General features: G+C 44.3%; 1 protein-coding gene across 1 annotated transcript in view; it reads left to right on the top strand.

Moving 5' to 3' along the window:
- LOC134532208 (uncharacterized) overlaps window positions 1-21,353 on the top strand; it is an 806,722-nt gene that overhangs the window by 15,161 nt on the left and 770,208 nt on the right. The window contains exon 3 of the mRNA XM_063368628.1: window positions 13,067-13,691. Coding sequence (XP_063224698.1) covers window positions 13,067-13,691 — 625 coding nt within the window. The remainder of the gene's footprint in view (window positions 1-13,066; window positions 13,692-21,353) is intronic.

Raw genomic sequence — 21,353 nt, forward strand, 5'->3', positions numbered from 1 at the left:
ACATATTTTAAATTTTAAATTTCAAACAGATGCCTCAGAACTAATCTGAAGTCTATAATAGTTGATATGCAGGTAATAAAGACATGCAAAAAGCCCTAAATTAAAAAAAAAAGGTATCTTAATTCTTCGAGTTGTATGCATGTTTTCATTAATTGTACCAAATTATTTAACGCTGTAAATATACAACTTTCCAGATTATACTATTGTAATTTTTTATACACAATTTTAGTACCCCTACCATTTTTAACCATTTAATATAATTCTAACTTTGTATTCTTTTAGACAACTGTACGACTTGTAACTTTGACAGTTAATGCTTTATAAAAAAAATGACAATATATTGTTTACAATGGCTCATTTGAAAAAAAAATATTTTAAATATCACATCACTGACTTCTTCATTTAAGACTCTGAGCTTTAGCACGGAGTCAAGCCTTTGCAGAACTTGGCATTCATTAAGTAAAAAATCATGGCATACACCAGCACTAGAGTGTGTCACGTCACTTGTTCAAATCTTTCGCTGCATAGTCAGAGGAAACTCGCTGTGTGTGTTCCATCGCGTGGGTGGCGATACTTTATGTGGACAGACGTTTCCTTCCCTGTAATCATCCACTGCGACTCCACCCTTAATTCATCTCACCTCACCCACTCTCCAAGCTGGCTCAAACAATACCTGCTTCCCTAGGTAGAGGAACAGTTTACGTTTGAATACCATCATCTTTATTCCATGCATTTTTTAACTGTCTGGGGTTAAAACAATGAAAGAGTATTTGAACATGATCCGTATAGCAATAAATTATGAAAGTAAATATATGGCTTTGAAATAGAGTTCTCACGTTGTTTCAAAAGTTAAAATAAACTTGAAATTTTATCTATGACATGCAGCAGTTAATCAACATGCATGACGTTTAAAACTTTTTTATAATTATTTATCTTTAGTGTGTACACATTTATTTATATTGTTACGAAAGAATGGTGAAAACGGGTAATTACTGATATCCAAATAAGTTTTGTACAGTTTTATTAAATAAGAACTAATATTTACATTACAAATTAAATAATCGTACTTATGTCTAACCAAAAATCACTCGCACTTAAAAATGCATGTTCACATGTCACTAAATATCTTTCCAGTTTCCCAGTTCGCACTCCTCACTGGAGCTAGGCTCAACAGTGGTTCGCCCCTTACCTGGCACCTGTCCACACACATAGTCTCACTTCAGTTACTCACACTTGCACAGTTCCGTCATGCTGCGTCACGCCACTCATTGAACTCGCACTTCACTATCTCGTCTGTTGGAACTCCCGCAGAGGCCAGCGTCACAGATTTTATATCCATTGAACCGTCTTTCTGGAACTTTTAGAGTTGTTGTGCTGTGTCGCGTCATCCTGGGCCGACCCGATGCTCGAAGCATCCAGAATAACCACAACTTCACGCGAAATTGCCCGGCCGCTAAAGGATAGATGAGAGCCCCTGGAAGGAGGAAGCGGAGGAAGGGGACATTGGCGAAGCCGGGCTAGTATAATGACAGAAGGTATGCACGCGTGACGTCAGTGGAGGTGCGGGGCCACCACGCACCGGGCGCACGTTGCGCCCTTACCCCTCACTTTCGTAACACTGCCCCCACCTTACTTCTATTCGCCCCGAACAGATAACAAATTTCTTCTGGCATATTCTCTCAATCGTTCCAAATGTATAACATTCATTCGTGCCTCTTTCCCCTCTGGAAGCAATAGACCAAAGCATTTATCCATTTCAACTCTTAATATGTGCCTTCCCATGCCGCTTGAAGTTTAGGGCACCTGCCCTCCCTTTGCTGCAGGTTGTACAGCCACATGAAATCGCCTTCCTGATAACCATTCGAGTTATCCTTCATATCATAGATCGTCTTTATTCGGTTGGTTGCTAATCGAAGATTCTTACGAGCATGATTGTGTATAAGTGCCATATGCTCCTCCAGATGATTGACATGGCTAGTGCTGGTCGGCTCTTGGCAGGATGGCCAAACAGGGCAGCCTCCTCTCCTGTCCAAACACAATACTTGCAGGGGTCTGTCGAGTGGAGTCATGGATAGTAGCCCTAAATGCCATCATAAATAACTGGATATGTTGATACCAATCCTGTTCATAGTCGGCCACAACCTTGGCAAGTTATTTCTCAAGGGTTCTGTTTAACCTCTGCCATCAGACTGAGGGTGTAGGGCTGTAGTCCTGGTTTTATTTATTCCCAGCAACCGACACACCTCCTGAAATATTGTCGACACGAAATTGATGCCTTGTTCTGAATGGAGCTCCATTGGTGCCCAGAATCTGCAAATGAAATTTTTGACTATTGCATCCTTAATTTTAGTGGCTCCTTGGCTATTTACTGGAATAATACATTTCAACCAGAATCTACCATTGAAAAATGGTCCAGCGATATCGATTATTATCGTCTCAAAGGGAGCTCCTACATTGAAGGCCATCATTTTCTCACAACCCCAGTGCTGTTGACCTCTTCTAGCCGATCATACTTGGCATGGTCTACAACAAGCCTCCACATCCTGGTGACACTTCATCCAATATTAGCATTGACATTTCTTGGCTAGAGTTTGATTCACCCCTAGGTGATTACCAGAAATACCATCATGGATTTCATTCAACACATCTGCTTTTGGACTCTTTGGAAGGAGTAATTGCATGGTAACTACTTTTCTATTTAAACTCTCCTCATTAGCAGCCCATTCACCACCCATAAGGAGTCCCACTGTGCCCAATAAGCTTTCACAGACATTAGGTTACTGGATTTCTCATGCCATAATGGGCATCCAATACTGTTCGTTAGGCAGCTTATAATAGGTGTCAGGTCAGAATTTTGTTGCTGTGCTGCTTTCAAGTTGGCATTGTCCCATTTACCCTCCTTGTAAGTTATGGTTGTCTGCCGAATGTTTACGATTCCCTTAATGTTTTTGCCCTTTTGCGAGGTATTTAGGAGAGGGCATCGGCATTGCTGAGAATTCTGTTTTTCCAGTGTTATATACGACAGTCATTTGGATGTATCTGTTCAATCCACCTAGAAAATTGTCCCTCTGGATTCTTGAACTGTAGTAGCCACATAAGTGCGGCATGGTTAGTGTGTAAAAGGAATTTTCTGCCATATAAAATTTTGTGGAAATGTTGCAGAGACTTCACTACAGCCAAGAGTTCTTATCATGTAATGGAATAGTTGCATTCAGGCTTAGATAAAACTTTACTGTAGTAGGCTATTACTCGTTCCTTTACATCTTTATCCTGGGAAAGTACAGCACCCAAACCATCTCCACTTTCATCTGTGTCGAGGATATACTCTCTATATTGATAGGGGTAGGCAAGTATGGGGCTAGTACACAGGGATTACTTGAGGTTTTGAAAGGCAGTCTCACATTGAAGTACATATAAATGGTCTTTTATTCTTGGTCAGCTGTTGCATGGTTTTACGATTGCTAAGAACCAAGGTACAAACTGCCTATAGTAGGTTCAGAGTCCCTAGAAAGTCTTCACTTCATGCTTATTCTTAGTTTGAGGCCACTCCTTAATAGATCAGATCTTTTCAGGATCTGTTCGCACTCCATCCTACGATACAATATGTCTTAGTAATATTATCTTGTGCTGAAGCAAGAAGCATATCTTAGGAATTAATTTGTGCATGTTAAAGTCTGTCGAACACATCATGAAGGTTTCGCAAATTTTCCTTCACTGTATTTCTTACCACAATATTATCGTCAAGTTATAGGCATACTTTCCAAGTCAAGCTATGCAGCACAATTTCTATGAATCCCTCAAGATCTTCAGGAGAATTGCATAACCCGAATGGTAACACAGTGAACTGGAACAGCCCTCTCCCAATTGTGAAAGCAGTCTTCTCTTTATCCTTAGGGTGCAGCCAGTAACCAATTTTCAGGTTCAGTGTAGAGAACCATCTGGTGCCAGAGAGTGTACCTCGTGTGTCATTGATACATGGGAGGGGGTAGCTGTACAGTTTTATTAAGTATTTATATTTACATTACTAATGAAATAATATTACTTATATGTCTGATGACAAATCACTCCCACTTAAAAATGTATGTTCACAATTCAATGCATATTTATCAAGTTCCACAGTTCACACTCCTCACTGGAGCTATACTCAACAGTGGTTCGCCCCTTAACTCACACCAGTTCACACACACACAGTCTTTTGCTATTCAGGCGCACTCGCACGGTCCCGTCACACCTTGTCACACCCCTCTCAGAGGGAAGGAGTGTCTGTCACCCTCATCGCCTATTTCGCGTTTCACTCTCGGAACTCTCCAGACTCTCGGAACTGCCACGGAGTCCAGCTTTGGTATTTACAGGATGGAAGAGAGTGGTTATGACGTGTCGCGTTATCCCGAGCCAAACGGACGCCCGAAACATCCAGAATGGCGTGAAGTCACGTAGTCCAAGCTCGGCAGCCTCTTCTGTAAGCCCGCATAATTCCCAGGCCGCTTGAAGGGTCAGTAAAAATACCCTGAGGCGTAGTTATAAACAGAAAAGGTATGCGTGGGTTGCCTTACGTCAGTGTCAAGCGCGTCACCATCTGACATGGCTGACACACTCCGCTACGAACCCAGCTTTTAGCACAGTCATAATAATATTATAAGGACTCTTTTTAACAAATAAAAATATTTTATTTGGAGTTAAATGCAATACGATTTCTTAAATACTAAAACTCTCTGTTATAAGAACAAATTTTGCCTCTAAACATTTTAAATATCATTATTTTCTCGGCATTTAATAAAGAAGATAAATTAAGTTTTAAAATTATCTTTCATTAAAACTTCGGGTAATGATATAAAATTTCTAAGAACTCATAAGCTAAGGATTAATATGATTGTGACTTTAATGTTAGTGATGAAGATATCAATAATATAAACCACATGGTGATTAATGGATTAAATTTTAAAGTTTTTTATTAAATCTTTATTTAATTTAATTATAACAGTTTGTTTAGTTATTATTTGAGTCACCTTTAATGTTTTTATTTTTACTTCATTAAGCACCAACACTTTATTAAGAACCAAAAATCTTCTATAAATGGAATTATCGGGACCTGACCAGCAGAATCAAACATTAGTTGCAGCAATTAGAAAAGGCCTGGGTAAACGGAAGATGTTATAAAACATAAATCACTGTATTGAATCTGCTGCGAATAGCTCTTAAAAATTCTATTATCATTGAAAATTTCTCTTATTGTCAGAGAGACTCAATGAATTTAATTATTTTAAATATTAATGCAAACTTGATATAAATCATAAAATATCATTCTCAGTGCACAGTTTGGCAGCGAAACACACGGAACGCATCATGTTACCAAATATTGGCGGGGATATATGGTGGTGTATGATGAAGTTTTTTGGTACAGTCTTCTTGGCATCTGATTTTTTTTATGATATAAGAGCAGGTTTGAATTATTTTGATAAAGTTCATTCCCTGACGATAAAAATACCATATCGCAGGGTTGCAAAAGTGAAATGCATTTGGGGAGAATCACTTTGATACTGCACGTTGGCAATTCTTCCTTCATTTTGGAAAACCTCGTTGTAAATTGGTGGATTTTTGTCCTCCCCACGAGCTAATGAACGAAATACATTTGTTCTCCTGCACATAGGGCTTCATCACATCGGTTTAATATTTTGTTACAAGACTGTTGTAAGTTTATCAGATTTTAAAAAAGTAATGAGGACATTCCTATATTTTTTTCACGTACCTACTAATCTACCTATATTTTCCACCTGTGGTCAAAAGTGCTTGTACCTTTATTGTAGGCACACATAGAGTGTTGGCAATAGATTTCCAAAAAGGTTCATTGAATATTGCGGTGAATACGAGTGGGCTACGTTGTTCATATATGTTCGTTTCACGAAAAGTACTTTTGACCCTCCGTGGATCTGGGTTCGATTATAAGTTGACTGATACTGGAAACCTGGTAACAGAAAAGTAAATATTTAGTTTTATGTGAAATTAAAAATAGTATTTCGATTGATGTAAACAAATAAGAATTCTTGACTTACCTGTTTCATGTGTGATTATCAAAGCTTTTTCTCCGCAGAGTTAATAACGCGCAAGTTCATAAATCTTGCGGGCTGGCATGTACTCCCACTTGTGGCTGATCCACTGGACCAGGGCGCGGTCCCGTATGTTGAGGGAAACGGATTCGCGGCCAAGAGGCATCGGAGAAGACTTTGTCGAGAAGCCAGGGCTACCCATCCAAGCATCGGTACCACCCAGCAACAACACCAGCAAACCAGCGGCGTCCTCACTGACATATATCTTGGCATCTGGCACCAATCTGAACCTATCACATTCTGCAAACCCCCACCGGTGTACCGATCGGTGCTTGCAGATTGCCCGTGATCCGGCCAAGGAACCAATACAAGCCAATTACCCAGGCTAGTACCGGAGCAGATTCCTGTTTGTTCATTGTCGATAACAATATAATGATCGTGATTTGGGATAAGAGGACAATCTGGGATTCCGAACATTCTCTGCCGCAGTGAGGGTTTCCTCAAGAGTAAAACTCTCTCTTTAATACACATTTTGTAACTTTTATCTGACAACTATAATGCCTCTAAACTCTTTAACCCACGTTTCAGAGGCTTTAAATTTCAAATTTGTAAAATAACCCATTGCAGCAAGTGCCCATTAACGCAAATTTTGTGTTGTGACTTTTGGATACAACTATGCGCTTCTACGAAGTGGTCATATGTCCAGGTGTCTATTGTGTTGAATTTATGCTTCCGGTTTCTGTTCTTTTTAAAATGTTCTTTCCAAATATCCAATTCTTGCATATAGTTCAAGCAAGATGCTCATTTCGATTGCAGACTCTTCCAATTCCACTTTGTATTTGTTTTTGCAAGATTAACCGCCTTTATTGTGTTATCGATTGGAACGAAATCTATATCTTCATTAATTTTTTTTCCTCTGGTTTATAGTCATAGTTTGACCTTCCACTGCTTCATGGGCACCTCCTTCGTTGACATCTTCAGACTAAATCAAATCATCGTCGTTCACAAACGTATACTGGGATAAAACTTCTACAACTTTCACTTGCAATTTGAATTTTTTGTTTGGTTATTACCGCGGAACATTCTGATGCGATCACATTGTCTTCGGCCAAAATATGTAAACTCTAATCCAGCACCGCTTCCAATCGATTATTTGACGCTTCGCTGTGGAGACTATCACCGCGTGGCACGTCATTATCTTCACTTTTACTATCTGACAATTTTGGTTGATACGATATTGTTCACAATATTCTCGCAATATTCTTGCAATATTCATGTTACTCGGTAGATATATAAACTGCCGAGAACCTATTGTTCATGAACAGCTGCCGAGGGCTGATCGAAGGTCAAATGAAACCAATGAAATACGAAGTTCTCGTGAAAGCTTTAATCACAATTTCTTGTTGAAAAGTTATTCACTATTCCAAATTTTCCATTATTATGAACCTGCATTTTGTAAAAGTATAAATAAATCATTCATGCATTATTCGGTTCATTTGTAGCATAAGTATCGTACAAATTGAAAAGTCATCAAATTAAAAAAATGCTTCCGTACAGGTACTCGCATTACGTATCCGAACTCTTGCCGATGTGTCAACAACTGCTTGGAAATTACGCTAACATAAAATACTTATGTATTGACCTATCCACGACAGAAATTTTATTTCTTAAACGCTTGGTTATCTGGAGCTCCCATGTCTAGTCTATCCCTGCTTCACTTCGCATCCGCACGAAGTCGGTGATGACGAGTAGCCGACCTCCCCTCGTCAGATGTAAGAAAAATTATCATTCTATCAGCATGACACCTGAATAAACGTAGACATTTAAAAAATATTTTTGTTCCAGAGAGAAAGCGACAGCAACAAGTAAAAACAAACAATGACAGTGACAATGCTAAAACAAAAAATGACTGTAACAATACAAAAACCAAAAATAAAAATATATTAAGAATTAATGCAATATTTTCTATCTTTTACAGAACGACTAAGATTTAAATTTCACTCAGATATGATATTTTTTTTAATCATTCCTTTTCTGCTTTTAAACACAGTGGCACTTTACATTCTCTGCACATTCACACTGTGCGCACTAGACTTTTTCTTGTGCAGCAAACATCGCATTTTCGAGATTTTGAATGTAGATGCTGAGCTTGTTGCGGATACTTTCATCTACAAATGGATTGTGTGAGCTTGCTAGGAGAGAAACGTTTTCTTGCAGTGAAAGAAGATGCTGAAATTACAGAAATTATCATTGGGGCAAACAGACTTTTGTATGAACTCTTTCGAAAGTTTTCATTGGTCAGTTCATCCAATTTGTGCAAAATAAAGGCGTTGGTCATGCAACAGTCTATATAATTAAAAAACCGCATTCACAATTTTTTTTCCAATTTATGGCATAGTCTTCCTTCAGTCTATCAATATTGTCTACGAAATTAATATTTTCGTTGTAGGTTTTCAGAACGAGATGGCCTCTCCGTTCTTTGCTTAGCGATTTCCAGATGAAACGTTTGTTAGATCATGGCAAGTTGTAACCATATTTACTGGCCTATTATATTTTCATCTTTACACAGCTACATTATCGTTACTTACCCTAAAATAACTTTCTACTGCCTTTCGTCTCTTGGTTTTGGCAAGTATTTTCTTCTAGTATTCATAATTCCTCAAGCATAAATATGTTTGTTTAACTTAATGCTGCTGAAGAGATGGTATGATGTAAAATATTTATCAGTATACATGATATGTTTCTTGCCCTCCAGGTCACCTGTCAGTATCTGAACCACTCGTGAACCCAATCCTGCTTCTGGTGAATTTCGTTTCATTCCATTATAAAAATAATATCTTAAGTTACGCGATGATACATCACAAAACATCCACTCTTAATATCCTCTTTTAATGGGTTTGTCACTTATGTATTGTTAAAGGGTAGACCATCCTTTTTAGTTCACCGTTGACTCGTCTAATGCAAGTTTTTTGTGTGGTTGGTAACAATTTATAAACTTTCTTTGCAGACGATCGAGAAATGGACGACGTTTATAGATTTTTACATTATTTGGACTGTTTCGGTGAAGATTTTGAGCATTGTCATTCAAGCATTATTCAGAAAGAAACTTAATACTTTTACAAGCATAAGTTTCGACACGTAGCTATCATCCAGTTCTGGTTCTGTGCTCCAATAATCTCTGGAAATTGTGATTTACAGTGATGACCATGAAAAGAATGGTTCCTATGAAAGTATTGATTTAAGCTGCATATGTGGGAACAATTGGTTTACCTTTCTGCCTAGCATAAAGATTACTTTGAAAGACTTAATTATTTATTAGTGTTTAATTTAAATACTCATGGAAAAAAGCCAAAAAGATTTAGGTCATGTTTTTGGTCTTTTAGTATTTTAACTACACAGTTTTCTGAAGTAAAGGCTGGAACATTATTTTCACTCCATTTATTTATCACTGGCGATTGAGTCGCACAAGAAAGATGTTGTTTGAACATCACTTTCGTTACTACTACTTGATACTTCGTTTAAAGTGCGATTTACTTTGCCAGTAGCAATCACAGAGTTATTACTAACAGTATCATCAACATTACTATCTTTAGAATTTATTTCACTGTTATGGTAGGAAGGTATCTCACAGAGCAAACGGCATGCTTCTTCAGCAGACAAACGTTTTTGCCGAGCCATAACACTAGTGTCCTTAGGGGTTTTGGTTAGCACAACTGACAACGTATGTGAGTATGTCGCAGCAAGAGAAACCTTTGTTAATACACAAACATTTTGAGGATTAATACTTAAGATTATAAAATTATAATTAACCTACTGCATTAAAAATTCTAGAAAATAACTTAAAACGAAGAGCAATAAATAAGAACGTGTCCACTCGGTAAAAATCATCCACTAAAATCGTTAAAACGCAGCTGAACACTGGAAAGTTTACGGCCTACCATTTAGCGGGTCACAGAGAATCACAAGACAAGTACGAAAAGCTGCTACACCTGATGCGTGTGATTAATAGAAAATTTAGTTACCAGAACTAATCACCGCCCCTACAAAGACAACAATTTGTTGGTTAGTTAATTAACCCAATGCAAAGAGTTTGAATCATCAATACAATAAAGGCATTTTAGAGAATCGTACTTTTGTCAAACATAAAACCTGTAACATCAATGAAATAAAGATACAAAATTGCTGGTATTAGATCCGAAGTTTGTTGAATTATTATTACTTACAAAGTAACAGACCTCTATGTTTATTAATCTTAAAAATAAATTTTATTTCCTAAAATATTATGTAATTGTTTTAACTTTTTTGATCCACTTCTTTTCACTTTTTTACCTCAAAGTTGATTACAATCAATTTAATACTGTTAATTATTTTGTTGCTGTTTCAACTATATTATCTCAACATATTTAAAAATGTGTAGTATACGAAGGTAGAATGCCATTTTCATTTATATGCATTCCCTTCCCCTGATTTACTTAGGCTTCTAGCTCTACTTCCTCTACTACACTATAGTAAGGTACCTCTCTTCCTTCGCTCTCTTCACTCCAAGGCTGACATTTTGCAAAACTTATGGTACATGCAATATAAAGTATTGTTACTAATAGTCCGGTCAAAATAGACATTTCAAATAACAAAAATTCCGACGGAGCTGAGTTTTGGTAGAGACCAACCTTCAACCTTCATCCTTCAACCTTTATAATGGCAATATCTTAGGAATGGTGATTCTTAGGGGAAAAATGTATGAGGAACATTTTTGTAGATAATTTTATAATCTAAAATTTTTTTCGGAACTATATTTTTTATAAAACTTACAGTTTTTAAGAAAAATCCCAAAAAAACAGAACATTTAGACCTTTCACATTGAATAATATTTTTAGCACATATGGGATCTATGGGGACTTTCGGCACTTTATTTCTGCTGGTGTATCCAAGGTCTCTACCAAAATTCAGCTCTGTCGGAATTTTTGTTATTTGATTACTATTTATATGTCTATTTTGACCGGACTATAACGCAAGAAACCAGACCGTGATGCTAGGTTCAGAACTGGCTGGCGTCTCCGCACGACCACTGACGTCACGCGCCATCTACTAACATAAGATATGCCACGCGAGCCTAGCCGGATTACAAGGGTCGTCGCTTCCCCCTCCCCCCGGATCATAAAACACTGTCCTGCACCGGCGCCGTTATCTAACGCTGAGCGGCCTGGGGAATTCCGCGCTGCCGCGTGGTCACATGAGGAGCGACGCTATTCTCGACGCTTCGGGCGTCGGGTCGGCGCGGGATGACGCGACTGGACCCAGCTGCGCTCGTCAGTTCTATAAGGGCGCCAGAGGACTATTTAATCTGGGACGCTGGCCTCCGCCACAGTTATTCGGCGACGGAGTTCTTGGGAGCGGCGAGAGTCCCGCGACAGTGGCTAACATGCCGCGAGTGTGGCGAAGAATTCGGTGACGGAGTTTGGCGACGGAGATCCGTGGTAATTTCGGCGACGGAGTTGGATGACAGAGTGGCGTGAGTTGCGCGAGGAGAGTGGCCCAGTGAGGAGTGCGATCTGTAAGAATTTGACAGAACTGAGTGACTCGGGAATAAACATATTTAAGTGCGAGTATTTAGTGATTAGGCACTTTGAAGTAAAATTCTTTATGTTAATATTGGTAATCAATAAAACTGTGCAATAAAACTGTGTAACAAATCTTAATTGGGATATCCCTCTCCACATAATAAATCATAACAGTATGAATTAAAAAATTACCACACAGTAGCTTCTTCAAAATTAATATTTTGACTGGCTTAAAAAACGTTTGAATATTTTGTGTTCATTCTTGGTACCTTAAATGTTAGAATTGAAACTTAGGTTGGACTCAAAAATTTCCCCTTGGCATTTTTTTGGAGATAAAAGTTTGCTGTTAAATATTTTACAGAATATTCATGAAACAGAGCGTCCCTAACATTTAATTAAATAAAACCGTTAAGGGTGAAAATGTAGAATAATTGATTTAATAAATAAAACTTAAAACCACCGTAATTTAGTACCTGATACTAGCTAATAAACCAGGCATATACAATAAATAAGATGTTTGGTTTTGTGTACCTCATGTTTTCAAAATTCCATCAATAATATTTTAGATACAAATAGAATCCATTCAAAACTTATCATCCCAATCTTAAAATATTCCAAAATATGCCATTATAAGTAAAACATATTGTGTGTTTGTTTTACTGCATAAAAATAATTTTACATATTCGAATTAAGAAGAGGGTTGAAACTGAACTTTTTAATTCATAAAAGTAGATAAAAAGGGTGTTTGTGAATTTTTTGATTAACTGCTAAGATGGTTAAAATGAGGTTAATTTGTTTCCATATTAAAAAAAAATCAATCTAGATGGATTGTGAAGTATGATTAAGATATAATGTGTGAATATTAAGCATACAAAAATTGCGAACTTAATTTTGATGTTTCCAGAAACCTCAAACGTAAGTGGTGATAGTATTATATTTAAAAAAATATTTACAAACAAAGGAGGTACGATACTGAACACGATTCAATTTCAGAACTTTTTCCATAGTGAATTGTTTTAAAGTTTTGTAATTGCTTTGCTTTGGAAGAGAAATGAAAGTAAGTAGTTTAAATTAAGGAGAAAAATAAATACTTAGCTTTAATAACATGTGAAAAATTAAACGTGGTAAATTTGTCAGTTCCACTATTAAAATCTTCAATAATTAAATGATTAAATATGTATGGATTTGTAGTTTTATAAGGTAACTTCCTCTAAGCGATGAACTAGTAAAGCATTATGAAAATATTTAAGAACACCGTCTAAGTTTTGCAACCAGGGTTAAGAAAAAATACAAAACATATTTGAGTAGTTAAGTAATATGCGTGTCATATTTATAACGTAACGTGCAGAGTTTCACTGAACAGACCTACTGATAATAGTTAAACCACTTCACCAAGATACAGTAGCTTCTCCTGGACCACCCGGGCCTGGTGCGCGGCCGCTAGGGAAGGGACGGTGCTTGCAGGTGTACTACAAGGCGCGGCGCGACTCCAGCGGCAAGGAGCCCGCGCCGGGCAAGTACCCGCGCCTGCCGCGCCAGGCCACAGCCGTGGACGACGCCCTGCCGCCCGGGCCCTGGGGCCGCCGCGGCTCGCAGCCCACCCTCTCGCCCGACCCCGAGGACACACCGGGCCGCAAGGCGCGGCGAGACTCGCTGTCGCCCGACTCGGCGCGCCCCCGCCCCTCGCCGGACCGCGACCCCTCGCCGTCGCGCCGCGCGCGCCGCCTGCGCCGCCAGTCCACGTCCATCGCGGGCGGCTACCGCGGCGCGCCGCGCTCGCCCGAGTCGTCCTCCACCTGCTCCTCGCGCGACCCGTCGCCCTGCGGCCGCGCCTGCGCGCCGCCTCACGCGCCCGCCATCCGCCGCCAGTCCACCACCGAGGAGATCCTTATCGCGCGCGGCTTCCGGCGCCAGTCCACCACCGAGGAGATGATCCGCTGCCGCAACTTCCGCCGCCAGTCGTCGCAGTCCGACGAGACGGTGCGGTCGCGCGGCCGCCGCGACTCCAGTGCGCAGATCACTGACGGCACCATCGCGTCCATGACCGTGGAGACGACCAGCACCTTCTTCGACACGAGCACGCAGACAGGTGAGTGTCCTGGCGCCCGAGCTGGCTCTGTGTTCACTGAAGTACCAGGTGAGTGTCCTGGCGCCCGAGCTGGCTCTGTGTTCACTGCAAGTACCAGGTGAGTGTCCTGGCGCCCGAGCTGGCTCTGTGTTCACTGCAAGTACCAGGTGAGTGTCCTGGCGCCCGAGCTGGCTCTGTGTTCACTGCAAGTACCAGGTGAGTGTCCTGGCGCCCGAGCTGGCTCTGTGTTCACTGCAAGTACCAGGTGAGTGTCCTGGCGCCCGAGCTGGCTCTGTGTTCACTGCAAGTACCAGGTGAGTGTCCTGGCGCCCGAGCTGGCTCTGTGTTCACTGCAAGTACCAGGTGAGTGTCCTGGCGCCCGAGCTGGCTCTGTGTTCACTGCAAGTACCAGGTGAGTGTCCTGGCGCCCGAGCTGGCTCTGTGTTCACTGCAAGTACCAGGTGAGTGTCCTGGCGCCCGAGCTGGCTCTGTGTTCACTGCAAGTACCAGGTGAGTGTCCTGGCGCCCGAGCTGGCTCTGGTGCTCACTGCAAGTACCAGGTGAGTGTCCTGGCGCCCGAGCTGGCTCTGGTGCTCACGGCAAGTACCAAGTGAGTGTCCTGGCGCCCGAGCTGGCTCTGTGTTCACTGCAAGTACCAGGTGAGTGTCCTAGCGCCCGAGCTGGCTCTGGTGCTCACTGCAAGTACCAGGTGAGTGTCCTGGCGCCCGAGCTGGCTCTGTGTTCACTGCAAGTACCAGGTGAGTGTCCTGGCGCCCGAGCTGGCTCTGTGTTCACTGCAAGTACCAGGTGAGTGTCCTGGCGCCCGAGCTGGCTCTGTGTTCACTGCAAGTACCAGGTGAGTGTCCTGGCGCCCGAGCTGGCTCTGTGTTCACTGCAAGTACCAGGTGAGTGTCCTGGCGCCCGAGCTGGCTCTGTGTTCACTGCAAGTACCAGGTGAGTGTCCTGGCGCCCGAGCTGGCTCTGTGTTCACTGCAAGTACCAGGTGAGTGTCCTGGCGCCCGAGCTGGCTCTGTGTTCACTGCAAGTACCAGGTGAGTGTCCTGGCGCCCGAGCTGGCTCTGTGTTCACTGCAAGTACCAGGTGAGTGTCCTGGCGCCCGAGCTGGCTCTGTGTTCACTGCAAGTACCAGGTGAGTGTCCTGGCGCCCGAGCTGGCTCTGGTGCTCACTGCAAGTACCAGGTGAGTGTCCTGGTGCCCGAGCTGGCTCTGGTGCTCACTGCAAGTACCAGGTGAGTGTCCTGGCGCCCGAGCTGGCTCTGTGTTCACTGCAAGTACCAGGTGAGTGTCCTGGCGCCCGAGCTGGCTCTGTGTTCACTGCAAGTACCAGGTGAGTGTCCTGGCGCCCGAGCTGGCTCTGTGTTCACTGCAAGTACCAGGTGAGTGTCCTGGCGCCCGAGCTGGCTCTGTGTTCACTGCAAGTACCAGGTGAGTGTCCTGGCGCCCGAGCTGGCTCTGTGTTCACTGCAAGTACCAGGTGAGTGTCCTGGCGCCCGAGCTGGCTCTGTGTTCACTGCAAGTACCAGGTGAGTGTCCTGGCGCCCGAGCTGGCTCTGGTGCTCACTGCAAGTACCAGGTGAGTGTCCTGGCGCCCGAGCTGGCTCTGGTGCTCACTGCAAGTACCAGGTGAGTGTCCTGGCGCCCGAGCTGGCTCTGGTGCTCACTGCAAGTACCAGGTGAGTGTCCTGGCGCCCGAGCTGGCTCTGTGTTCACTGCAAGTACCAGGTGAGTGTCCTGGCACCCGAGCTGGCTCTGTGTTCACTGCAAGTACCAGGTGAGTGTCCTGGCGCCCGAGCTGGCTCTGTGTTCACTGCAAGTACCAGGTGAGTGTCCTGGCGCCCGAGCTGGCTCTGTGTTCACTGCAAGTACCAGGTGAGTGTCCTGGCGCCCGAACTGGCTCTGTGTTCACTGCAAGTACCAGGTGAGTGCCCTGGCGCCCGAGCTGGATCTGTGTTCACTGCAAGTACCAGGTGAGTGTCCTGGCGCCCGAGCTGGCTCTGTGTTCACTGCAAGTACCAGGTGAGTGTCCTGGCGCCCGAGCTGGCTCTGTGTTCACTGCAAGTACCAGGTGAGTGTCCTGGCGCCCGAGCTGGCTCTGTGTTCACTGCAAGTACCAGGTGAGTGTCCTGGCGCCCGAGCTGGCTCTGGTGCTCACTGCAAGTACCAAGTGAGTGTCCTGGCGCCCAAGCTGGCTCTGGTGCTCACTGCAAGTACCAGGTGAGTGTCCTGGCGCCCGAGCTGGCTCTGTGTTCACTGCAAGTACCAGGTGAGTGTCCTGGCGCCCGAGCTGGCTCTGTGTTCACTGCAAGTACCAGGTGAGTGTCCTGGCGCCCGAGCTGGCTCTGTGTTCACTGCAAGTACCAGGTGAGTGTCCTGGCGCCCGAGCTGGCTCTGTGTTCACTGCAAGTACCAGGTGAGTGTCCTGGCGCCCGAGCTGGCTCTGTGTTCACTGCAAGTACCAGGTGAGTGTCCTGGCGCCCGAGCTGGCTCTGGTGCTCACTGCAAGTACCAGGTGAGTGTCCTGGCGCCCGAGCTGGCTCTGGTGCTCACTGCAAGTACCAGGTGAGTGTCCTGGCGCCCGAGCTGGCTCTGGTGCTCACTGCAAGTACCAGGTGAGTGTCCTGGCGACCGAGCTGGCTCTGTGTTCACTGCAAGTACCAGGTGAGTGTCCTGGCGCCCGAGCTGGCTCTGTGTTCACTGCAAGTACCAGGTGAGTGTCCTGGCGCCCGAGCTGGCTCTGTGTTCACTGCAAGTACCAGGTGAGTGTCCTGGCGCCCGAGCTGGCTCTGTGTTCACTGCAAGTACCAGGTGAGTGTCCTGGCGCCCGAGCTGGCTCTGTGTTCACTGCAAGTACCAGGTGAGTGTCCTGGCGCCCGAGCTGGCTCTGTGTTCACTGCAAGTACCAGGTGAGTGTCCTGGCGCCCGAGCTGGCTCTGTGTTCACTGCAAGTACCAGGTGAGTGTCCTGGCGCCCGAGCTGGCTCTGTGTTCACTGCAAGTACCAGGTGAGTGTCCTGGCGCCCGAGCTGGCTCTGTGTTCACTGCAAGTACCAGGTGAGTGTCCTGGCGCCCGAGCTGGCTCTGGTGCTCACTGCAAGTACCAGGTGAGTGTCCTGGCGCCCGAGCTGGCTCTGGTGCTCACTGCAAGTACCAGGTGAGTGTCCTGGCGCCCGAGCTGGCTCTGTGTTCACTGCAAGTACCAGGTGAGTGTCCTGGCGCCCGAGCTGGCTCTGTGTTCACTGCAAGTACCAGGTGAGTGTCCTGGCGCCCGAGCTGGCTCTGGTGCTCACTGCAAGTACCAGGTGAGTGTCCTGGCGCCCGAGCTGGCTCTGTGTTCACTGCAAGTACCAGGTGAGTGTCCTGGCGCCCGAGCTGGCTCTGTGTTCACTGCAAGTACCAGGTAAGTGTCCTGGCGCCCGAGCTGGCTCTGGTGCTCACTGCAAGTACCAGGTGAGTGTCCTGGCGCCCGAGCTGGCTCTGTGTTCACTGCAAGTACCAGGTGAGTGTCCTGGCGCCCGAGCTGGCTCTGTGTTCACTGCAAGTACCAGGTGAGTGTCCTGGCGCCCGAGCTGGCTCTGGTGCTCACTGCAAGTACCAGGTGAGTGTCCTGGCGCCCGAGCTGGCTCTGTGTTCACTGCAAGTACCAGGTGAGTGTCCTGGCGCCCGAGCTGGCTCTGGTGCTCACTGCAAGTACCAGGTGAGTGTCCTGGCGCCCGAGCTGGCTCTGTGTTCACTGCAAGTACCAGGTGAGTGTCCTGGCGCCCGAGCTGGCTCTGTGTTCACTGCAAGTACCAGGTGAGTGTCCTGGCGCCCGAGCTGGCTCTGTGTTCACTGCAAGTACCAGGTGAGTGTCCTGGCGCCCGAGCTGGCTCTGTGTTCACTGCAAGTACCAGGTGAGTGTCCTGGCGCCCGAGCTGGCTCTGTGTTCACTGCAAGTACCAGGTGAGTGTCCTGGCGCCCGAGCTGGCTCTGTGTTCACTGCAAGTACCAGGTGAGTGTCCTGGCGCCCGAGCTGGCTATGTGTTCACTGCAAGTACTAGGTGAGTGTCCTGGCGCCTGAGCTGGCTCTGTGTTCACTGCAAGTACCAGGTGAGTGTCCTGGCGCCCGAGCTGGCTCTGTGTTCACTGCAAGTACCAGGTGAGTGTCCTGGCGCCCGAGCTGGCTCTGTGTTCACTGCAAGTACCAGGTGAGTGTCCTGGCGCCCGAGCTGGCTCTGTGTTCACTGCAAGTACCAGGTGAGTGTCCTGGCGCCCGAGCTGGCTCTGTGTTCACTGCAAGTACCAGGTGAGTGTCCTGGCGCCCGAGCTGGCTCTGTGTTCACTGCAAGTACCAGGTGAGTGTCCTGGCGCCCGAGCTGGCTCTGTGTTCACTGCAAGTACCAGGCGAGTGTCCTGGCGCCCGAGCTGGCTCTGTGTTCACTGCAAGTACCAGGCGAGTGTCCTGGCGCCCGAGCTGGCTCTGTGTTCACTGCAAGTACCAGGCGAGTGTCCTGGCGCCCGAGCTGGCTCTGGTGCTCACTGCAAGTACCAGGTGAGTGTCCTGGCGCCCGAGCTGGCTCTGTGTTCACTGCAAGTACCAGGTGAGTGTCCTGGCGCCCGAGCTGGCTCTGTGTTCACTGCAAGTACCAGGTGAGTGTCCTGGCGCCCGAGCTGGCTCTGTGTTCACTGCAAGTACCAGGCGAGTGTCCTGGCGCCCGAGCTGGCTCTGTGTTCACTGCAAGTACCAGGCGAGTGTCCTGGCGCCCGAGCTGGCTCTGTGTTCACTGCAAGTACCAGGCGAGTGTCCGGGCGCCCGAGCTGGCTCTGTGTTCACTGCAAGTACCAGGCGAGTGTCCTGGCGCCCGAGCTGGCTCTGTGTTCACTGCAAGTACCAGGTGAGTGTCCTGGCGCCCGAGCTGGCTCTTGTGTTCACTGCAAGTACCAGGCGAGTGTCCTGGCGCCCGAGCTGGCTCTGGTGCTCACTGCAAGTACCAGGTGAGTGTCCTGGCGCCCGAGCTGGCTCTGGTGTTCACTGCAAGTACCAGGCGAGTGTCCTGGCGCCCGAGCTGGCTCTGTGTTCACTGCAAGTACCAGGCGAGTGTCCTGGCGCCCGAGCTGGCTCTGGTGCTCACTGCAAGTACCAGGTGAGTGTCCTGGCGCCCGAGCTGGCTCTGGTGCTCACTGCAAGTACCAGGTGAGTGTCCTGGCGCCCGAGCTGGCTCTGTGTTCACTGCAAGTACCAGGTGAGTGTCCTGGCGCCCGAGCTGGCTCTGGTGCTCACTGCAAGTACCAGGTGAGTGTCCTGGCGCCCGAGCTGGCTCTGGTGCTCACTGCAAGTACCAGGTGAGTGTCCTGGCGCCCGAGCTGGCTCTGGTGCTCACTGCAAGTACCAGGTGAGTGTCCTGGCGCCCGAGCTGGCTCTGTGTTCACTGTAAGTACCAGGTGAGTGTCCTGGCGCCCGAGCTGGATCTGGTGCTCACTGCAAGTACCAGGTGAGTGTCCTGGCGCCCGAGCTGGCTCTGGTGCTCACTGCAAGTACCAGGTGAGTGTCCTGGCGCCCGAGCTGGCTCTGGTGCTCACTGCAAGTACCAGGTGAGTGTCCTGGCGCCCGAGCTGGCTATGTGTTCACTGCAAGTACTAGGTGAGTGTCCTGGCGCCCGAGCTGGCTCTGTGTTCACTGCAAGTACCAGGTGAGTGTCCTGCTCTGCGCACTGCCTAGCGCCCGAGCTGGCTCTGTGTTCACTGCAAGTACCAGGTGAGTGGACGTTAGATGTAAAATTGTGCTGTTTTTTTTGGCCGAATTCAATTGGCGAGTGTCACCCGTTTTCACTTGATGAGTAAAGTATTAGTTAGATCCCAGGCATTGTTTTTCAATATCAAGCTGTAGCTATAATGTAATTTTTAATGTAAGGAGTTTCTACTATCTTAAGAAAGGTGGATGATTTAAATTTACGATGTTCTGTTTTTTTTAATTGATAAAACAATATATTTTAAATACCATCCTAGTTTTTTTGCAATTGTTTTTACTTTATTTCTTGAAAAGTATATACTTACCTCACATTGAAAGATGAATATATGCATTAAAACAGAATTTATATAAAGTGATATGTATATTTTATATCTAAATTGATTAAAGGAATCACTACTCTAAATTATTTATGTCTGTATTTCAATAATCTGTAAAAACAAATTAATATGCTAATAAATCAAAAATATTTAATAAATGTATATAACAGTTTTCATAAATTTTTATAAATAGATTATATATAAAATGCAACAGTTCTATAGTAAAAAAACAATGCCTGAGATCTTATAATTTACTCACCAAGTAAGTAGGTGTTTTACTTGCCAGAACACTTGTATATACCTATATAATATTCACTCACACATATACCATAGCTGATATACCTGTGCTTCGCTACTGAAGTCTACAGCTACTCTATCACTTCTCTATAACTTTGTATTATTATAATTTAACTGAAAAAATTTTTTAAAATAATTTATCCTACCCCTGTTTACCCTCTTGGTAGTTTAATTCCGTAAAATTCATTCTTACTGGATGTTTATATACTACAAGGGGTATACCTGTCCAATTTAAAGTCTGTATAGGACGTTTAGTTCCAGAGTTCTAGCCGAAATATCCTGCAATGCGTGGTTAGGTAAGTAAGTAATTTATTGTCACAGAAAATATACATAAAATGGTACTTAGCATGTGAGGCCACCCTTAATACAATTTGAATCATTACATGTTCCAGCCATATCATTACATTTTATGTGTTACATAGGAAAACGAGTATGTTTATGAATAGAAGAAAAATAACTATTATTCTAAAAATAATCAGGAATATTTAAAAAAAATATTTTCCATAGCATAGTTCTTATCCTTTATATGGAATGAGAATGAAGTTTCTTGTACACTTTATATCTGTATGTACATCACATTGGTAACAACTGAGTACATAACAACACTAGATGAATGTTTACATACTGAACATAATCAAAAAACATAAAAATGATAAAAAATCTATCTAACAATAATTTACGTCTCCTTGTTGAACTTTTTTATAAAGTTTATTTAAATAGCATAAATAGTGCAAACATAAAATAAACTTAACTTTGTCCTGAAACATTACGAGAGTATTAAGTCCTATGGGGGATAACGTTTATTGTAATCTAATATTGTTCGAAGTTTTTGGAGTTCGAGACAGTTAACTTGAGACAGGATACAAATTATATTATTATTATGACTCATAGCTTTCCAAAACCTTTTCCTAGCATGTTTGAAAATGTAGTCTTGTAAAGCGTGTAGCTGAGTGTCTTATAGTAGGTTTACCTTTGGAGTATACAATAGCATCCACAGAATAAGTCTCAGTGCCTTGCAATAGGTAATCTTTGTAAATTTACAAAATTATCTTGAAACATTAGAAAACTTGGCTACTGCATACAACCGTATGGGCATCACCTAAATATGAAAAACGTTTAACCGATATTGAAGCTAAATTGCTCTTTTTTTTTTTTTCAATTCTGTCGCTCCTTTGAATTTTATATCCAGGTATTGAGCACTGCTATTACAAAGATTAGTTAGGTTGGTGAGAATATATTATGATCTTAGATTTATAGTCAGTGTATCATAGTTTGCTGATAGTCAAAATATAAGCCAACCTTACTGGAAATTAAAACGTTCATA

The sequence above is a fragment of the Bacillus rossius genome, chromosome 5 (assembly GCF_032445375.1).
Source record: "Bacillus rossius redtenbacheri isolate Brsri chromosome 5, Brsri_v3, whole genome shotgun sequence".
Classification (NCBI taxonomy): Eukaryota; Metazoa; Arthropoda; class Insecta; order Phasmatodea; family Bacillidae; genus Bacillus; species Bacillus rossius.